This window comes from Diaphorina citri, unplaced genomic scaffold, assembly GCF_000475195.1.
Source record: "Diaphorina citri unplaced genomic scaffold, Diaci psyllid genome assembly version 1.1 scaffold2392, whole genome shotgun sequence".
Taxonomy (NCBI): Eukaryota; Metazoa; Arthropoda; class Insecta; order Hemiptera; family Psyllidae; genus Diaphorina; species Diaphorina citri.
In genome coordinates this window covers 28,007-35,641 of record NW_007379816.1, presented here as the reverse complement: position 1 = coordinate 35,641, position 7,635 = coordinate 28,007, and the positions used below count along the sequence as shown (strand labels likewise).

Here is a 7,635-nt window from a genome sequence, read left to right as displayed (position 1 = left end):
CAATTCCACGTAGGTTGGTACTAATATTTTGTTTTAGTAGCAATAAAACGTCAACTGTTAAACTGCAACGTTCAAATGCTGTTTGGAGGGTAATAAAAATCATATAAAAAACAAAGGGAATAAAAATGGAAGAATATGAAGATGGATATTGGGAAAAATTGATACCGAGAAACACAGAAGAAAGGTTATTTTTATTCTCTATTAAAGGATAAACCGTTTGGTTGGAGCTTTTACTGCTATATTATGGTAATACATCTTATTTTACCTACATTATGTATTGACACTCAAAATAAATCAACCAACATACTTCATAGGAGAGACAGCAATATTAGCTAAACTTTCTGAAAAAGGCAGGCATATTGCCCTAATTTGATGCAAGAAATATGAATTTCAAGTTTGAAAAGAGTAAAAAGAAACAATGAGATTGCAATATGGTCCTAAACTTTGTAGGTATAGGTACTTTGCATTTTGTATAAAAAAGTCTCCTATCTTGTAATTTTTTGTCTTCCCTTTTATAACTTCTATCTTTTTTGCCTTTTTTTCTCTTAAGACAAAACAAAACGGAAAAGCAAGGCAAAGAGAAGGGAAGCGTGAGAACTTATTCATTTAATTTATCTTCCACCTTATCGTCTGTAAGTTTAAAAGTAAAAGCTAAGAAATTCTCGTCACCTGTCTTTCAAGGAGATTTCCAACACCCTAGGTCTGAAGTCTCGCTTCTAAATGATAAGTAAACTAGTAAAGAAGGTTATAATTATCTATTAATATTCCTCTTAAAAGGATTAGCTTAAATTTAGAGCGCTCAGAGCAATTAAAGGACTGTTACAAAAGCATAGCTCGTCCCTTTTAATTTGCTCAAAAAAGTCAAAAAGAAAAACCCGAAGTATCTCCTCCTTGACTCAAAACAATAAAAATTAATTCCTTCACATTTAAATTGGTAATTTATTTTATTCTTTGTGTACATTAGCACGACATTTATTAATTTTATTTCATTATATTTGTTGAGAATGAGAACTGCAATGCTAATAACACCAACATTACATATTTATGACATGTATCTGCAATTACATAATTTTTTATGGAACTATGTATCTAAATTGCACTTCACGAATATAAGAATATATAAGATGTAGAGTTGGAGGAGGGTAGTCCACATAATTGATGGTGGTATACTTACCAGGAGGGAAGTCCACGTAATTGATGGTGGTATACACAGCGAAGGGCGTGGCACATAGGAAGCCAAACAGCCACAGGACGGCAATAATTCGGATGGCCCTCCGGAGGCCGGACATGGCATAGGAGAGGAGGGGGTGACAGATGGCCAGGTATCTCTCCATGGAGAAGGCCACTATTGTGAGAACTGACGTGTAGTTCGTCCTGTGAACGAGAAACAAAAATGGAACCGATTACATTACTTTCCTTCCTATAAGGATAAGGAAAGTAAAAATGGAATTAGTATTCGAAAGAGAGCGGCCAGATGGCCAGGTATCTCTCCATGGAGAAGGCCACTATTGTGAGAACTGACGTGTAGTTCGTCCTGTGAACGAGAAACAAAAATGGAATCGATTACATTACTTTCCTTACTATAGGATAAGGAAAGTAAACATGGAATTAGTATGGTGAACACTGGAGGGACAGTGGTTATCTCGGGAAAAAAACACTCGCTGGCGGGCAGGAACCTTCTCCCACCCAACATAAATCTCGGGCCCGTGCTACTCGCGTACATTTCCAAGTTTTGGAATTATTTTCGTGAAACACAGATTAGAATACTTCTGGCTTGTAAATTAAATTGCCTGTATTACAAGTCTTGTAATACAATAGTTTGATGAAACGAGGCCCTGGGCTTCCATACGCGTTGCTAGGTATTATAGTCATTACGAGGGACAGCCTAGTTAGCTTGGTTGCTGGCGCGTCTGCCTTGTAAGCGCTAGCCCGCGGGTTCGATTCCCGCCCGAGGCGAGTCATTACGAGGGACAGCCTAGTTAGCTTGGTTGCTGGCGCGTCTGCCTTGTAAGCGCTAGCCCGCGGGTTCGATTCCCGCCCGAGGTGTATTTTATCCTGAAGAGATAAGGTTAACTCTCGGAAATGACCGGCTTTCTTTTATCCTGTCTTCCTTCTCTCTTCAATTTCGGGACGATAAGATCAGACCTTGGCAGTTGAAGTTGCCCCTCTCTCAACCTCTTAAAATTGGGGGTTACCTAAGTAATTTCCGTGTCGGTGAGATCCTCGTAGTGCTTTATTTGAACTGTCGAATTAGGACATGTAGTCCTTTTATCTGTACATTCCAATAAAAAAGGGCAGATTTAAAAGCTCGATATCCTGACTTTAGTGTAGCAGTTGAAAAGCTCTCTCTCCGGCAAGGGGGAAAAAGAGGATACCAAGAGGTGTCATCAAGGCCAGAGAGCTAGTTCAGGGCCCCTAAATCGTAGGGGTCTGATGAGGGATATTCAGGTACACAATTATGTTGTTGTACCCTACTTCCTGAGACGGACTTGACCATAGTCTCATTCAGGTACCCTCAAAAGAGCCAGTGTTATTGTCTGTGGCTTGACAGGGCTGGTTTTGTCTCAGTTTTACGTCCTCCAGCGAGACAAAAATATGTATACTATGCAGTTATTCTAGTGGTTCAGTGAACTGTAAGAAAAAGGTTCGTACGAGGCCCCCGAACGGACACAAAAAGTCTAAGGAAACTTCCTTCATTTTTTTTATCATGGTGAATTTTGGTGAAACAAACGAACTTACAGAATTACAGATACAGACAACCTAAAGGAAAGTGGTAGTCAAATTTGGACAATTTTACAAATATAGTTAAACTACCTTTTTTTACAGTGTTAAATTTAATATCTAACTCAGTTATTTTATCTCTCTCTAATACTCTCTATCTATCCATCTATCTCTCTCTTCTTTTTTACGCTCCCCTTATCTCAATCTTTCTTTCTTTGCTTTAATTTCCCTCTCTTCCACTGCCTTTCTATCATTTCCCTTCTCCATCTCTCAGTTCTAGCTTCAATCAAACTAATTTCTTTTCTTTATTCTTCATACCTTTTCCACCACAAGTAAACTTTCCTCGCTTCTGTTTCCCGAGGGAGGCAGGGATGGAAGGGAAACAATTAGGATTAAATAAAATCAGGCCTGGATTAAACGGTATCGGACCTATTAAAAGAAAATAACAGGCAGGGATGGAAGGGAAACAATTAGGATTAAATAAAATCAGGCCTGGATTAAACGGTATCGGACCTATTAAAAGAAAATAACCACACAAGTCACATAAGATGATGCCTTAAGCGAAAAAGAAAGTTTGATAGAAGGAACTGTAACTGCTAAGGTCCTATCATCCCGAAAGCGAAGAGAGAAGGAAGACAGGATAGGAAAAATCCAACCGTTCCAAGAACGAACCATGTCTGTATAGGATATAATCCACCTCGAGCTAGAATCGAACCCTCGACCTAGCGCTTAAAATCCAAACGCTCCGAAAGCGAAGAGAGAAGGAAGACAGGATAGGAAAAATCCAACCGTTCCAAGAACGAACCATGTCTGTATAGGATATAATCCACCTCGGGCTAGAATCGAACCCTCGACCTAGCACTTAAAATGCAAACACTCTATCTTCCAAGCTAATAACTAGTAATTGGGCTGATCGGAAACAAAAAGTTTTGTCGGGCATAGGTGGGTCAATATTTCGGTTAATGTGTAATCAACAATTTGTTGCACATTGCATATCTGGATAGTTTTTAGGCGTTCATACAAAATAGATCTAAATTTTTATTTTATATACCTACCTATCTTCCTGTTTTTCTCAGCAAATACCTACAAACGGGCCTGTTTGCTAGGTTAGTAATTTAGAAGAAAAAAGGTTAGGAAATAGATTATTTACGATTAGACCAATCTTAAATGATAAATTCAATTTCCCTCATTCTCCCAATATTTTCTGATTTTGAAACCTTTTCTCTAAAAATGATGGAGTACCTACCTACGTTTGTTTGGCAGAAAGAAGGGGGGAGGTAAGGAAAAATAGCGAAATAATGTGCATATGAGAAACATATTACACATTACGAGGTAGGTACTAAATTCAATTTCCCTCATTCTCCCAATATTTTCTGATTTTGAAACCTTTTCTCTAAAAATGATGGAGTACCTACCTACGTTTGTTTGTCAGAAAGAAGGGAGGTAAGGAAGAATAGCGAAATAATGTGCATATGAGAAACATATTACTTACACATTACGATGTAGGTATACCTCGTGTATAAGGTATATACCCGTATACCCTCAATATCATACCTCGATCTTAACATCTCTCCTCTCTCTCGCAATCGAACCCGCGACCTAGCGCTTACGAGGCAGGCGCGCCACTCGATAACTAGTCTGGCCACTCTCTTTCTTTACCTCCTTTTTCTATTTTTTAAATTATTTTATCTCTCTCTAATACTCTCTATCTATCCATCTATCTCTCTCTTCTTTTTTACTCTCCCCTTATCTCAATCTTTCTTTGCTTTAATTTCCCTCTCTTCCACTGCCTTTCTATCATTTCCCTTCTCCATCTCTCAGTTCTAGCTTCAATCAAACTAATTTCTTTTCTTTATTCTTCATACCTTTTCCACCACAAGTAAACTTTCCTCGCTTCTGTTTCCCGAGGGAGGCAGGGATGGAAGGGAAACAATTAGGATTAAATAAAATCAGGCCTGGATTAAACGGTATCGGACCTATTAAAAGAAAATAACCACATAAGATGATGCCTTAAGCGAAAAAGAAAGTTTGATAGAAGGAACTGTAACTGCTAAGGTCCTATCATCCCGAAAGCGAAGAGAGAAGGAAGACAGGATAGGAAAAATCCAACCGTTCCAAGAACGAACCATGTCTGTATAGGATATAATCCACCTCGAGCTAGAATCGAACCCTCGACCTAGCGCTTAAAATGCAAACGCTCTATCTTCCAAGCTAATAACTAGTAATTGGGCTAATCGGAAACAAAAAGTTTTGTCGGGCATAGGTGGGTTAATATTTCAGTTAATGTGTAATCAACAATTTGTTGCACTTTGCATATCTGGATAGTTTCTAGGCGTTCATACAAAATAGCACTAAATTTTTATTTTATTTACCTATCTTCCTGTTTTTATCAGCAAATACCTACAAACGGGCCTGTTTGCGAGGTTAGTAATTTAGAAAAAAAAAGGTTAGGAAATAGATTATTTACGATCTTGAATGATGAAAATGAACGCTGAGATTCGTTTTAAAAGAAATAGCTCTAGCAAATCTCTTATTTTCTCTAATAATACGAGTGTGGTTTCCTCTAGCAAATCTCTTAAGAAAGAAAAAATCTAGATAGGTAAGTATTTTCTTTTCTTCTTCTTTTTCTATAGAAAAAATAAAATAATAATAAAAATATTTACCAACGCTTTCTGAAGAGCTTGAGAAAAGTTCAGATAGCTACCTATATGTATACCTAGGTATCAGGTATATACAAGTAGCAAGAGCTAATAATAATCATGAAATATTTGAACACTGGAGGGTTCCTTAGAGGAGGTGTAGGCAAGGGGAGTCTTTGCACCTTTAGTATAATGTTACAGCAGTATGAATAAGTACTACTATTATTATCCTTAGTACTAGCCCCCCCCAAAAAAAACATACCTTGTCATCAATTTATTCTGGAAATACGAAATACGTATTAATGGAGTTAGGTATGTAGTATGCATGAGGTAAAAAGCAATACGTACACGTACATATTATGTCTTTTTGATTCATCGTTTAATGTACAAGTATAAATAAAAATTAGACATATTTATTTATCATTAAAAAAGAAGAGAAAAAAAAATGTAAGTGTACTTACAATAGAAAGCTGGTAAGAGATAGTTTAATAATTTGAGATTATATTTTAGTAATAAATAAGCACAAATGCGCCGAAACTTCTTACTCACATTTCCGAGACGAGAGCGCGGAATTTGCACAACTCTTCTCCTAGCACCCAGGGGTATTGTTGCCAGAATACACCCAAATCATTGGGAAGTCCTGAAACATAGATGAAAAGAAATTCAATGTTAGATGACACGCTTATCGTTTAATTGCCCGGCACACCCTACCCAACCAGACCCAACATCATTATGGACCAACCCCGTGGCAGCAGCCACTTTCCTGGAATTCCGTGAGAATTGATCCGTGCAAATTTATTAATTCACGCGAATTCTCAAAACGTGTATCACTGGTCTAAGCAATCTCAATTGGCAGGCAAAAAGTTAATCCACACTTAAAAGAAGATAACTTTAATTAACTTCAGTAAATAGGTCAATACGAACTACCACCTGTAAAATGTTTAACACCTCTTTAATGTTGCTCTTCTGAACAAAATACATGTTAGTCCGTCAATTTCCACATGGAAATATATAATTGGAACTGACAAGCTGACACTTTGTGGAGTTTGTGGGTATAATACTGGTCAAATATTTACACTCTATCTATAGCGTTGTGTACCGATTATTTCACTACATTATGCTAAAGTGCTAAGCCGAGTTAGACAGGCTTTAAAAATTAAAAATTTCACCCATAAACGCACGCATCTGTTTCCCATGAGAGGACAGTGTCATGAGTCATGGCATTATCATGATACTCATCGTATTATATCATGAGTCATGACAATGATATAGTTCAGTGGTGGGTCCTCTTAGAAAGCTAGGGAAGTTCCTCTTCAATTCCCTATCTACGTTTGTTTTCCAACCCTCCCCCTGGGTTTTAAGACCAACAGCAGATCGCCGGACTTTATATGGGTTTATACCTACACTAAGAAAAAATAGCGATAGAGTGCCACAAGTTTATGAAGATTAGGGTGGAAAAACTCTACCTATCATTGAGTTACTTCCCATTATTTACGTTGTTGGACGTTAGGTTCTATAGTAAGGAGTTGAGTTTCCTGATATAGGGTTCCGCATTAGAGTGCTGGAACCCAGTCACTCAATTGGGCTTCCGATACCATAGTTTTGCTCTCCGTGTAGCTTGCCCTTTTTAAAACCTCACTATCCGCCACTGCTATAGTCTTGCTGACAGATTAATCCATGTATCCCACGTTATGTTTATGTCTAGAGGCCAAAGGCCCCCACATGTCAACAACTCATCCTCTCTCTCTCTCTCATTAATCTCCTCTGCGTCTAAGCTTCCTTCTTTTCATATACCTTCTCATTTCTCTCACCCTTCTGCTATATTCTCCTTTTTTCCACCCTACTGTCTGTGTCATTTCATATTTTTTTTTTTTCCTTCCCATATATTTTACTATCATCTTCCATATCTACCAACTAGTGACGTATGCTGGCATTATTAAATTTCAGTTGAAGAAGAAAAAGAACTTCTTCTTTGGTATTCTCTCATTAATCTCCTCTGCGTCTAAGCTTCCTTCTTTTCATATACCTTCTCATTTCTCTCACCCTTCTGCTATATTCTCCTTTTTTTCCACCCTACTGTCTGTGTCATTTCATATTTTTTTTTTTTTTCCTTCCCATATATTTTACTATCATCTTCCATATCTACCAACTAGTGACGTATGCTGGCATTATTAAATTTCAGTTGAACAAGAAAAAGAACTTCTTCTTTGGTAAAGAATTACAGGTAAAGGTATATGTACGGATTTTTATTCTTTTTAAAAATCAATGAAAGAGA

The 7,635-nt window shown here is 37.5% G+C and overlaps 1 protein-coding gene across 1 annotated transcript in view; it reads right to left on the bottom strand.

The window, feature by feature from the left end:
• Positions 1-6,041, bottom strand: part of LOC103518858 (neuropeptides capa receptor-like) — a gene marked incomplete at both ends in the record, with an annotated part of 8,852 nt that extends 2,811 nt beyond the window's left edge. Inside the window, 2 exons of the mRNA XM_008483941.1 lie at positions 1,175-1,374; positions 5,910-6,041. Coding sequence (XP_008482163.1) covers positions 1,175-1,374; positions 5,910-6,041 — 332 coding nt within the window. The remainder of the gene's footprint in view (positions 1-1,174; positions 1,375-5,909) is intronic.
• Between the last annotated feature and the right edge of the window lie 1,594 nt (positions 6,042-7,635).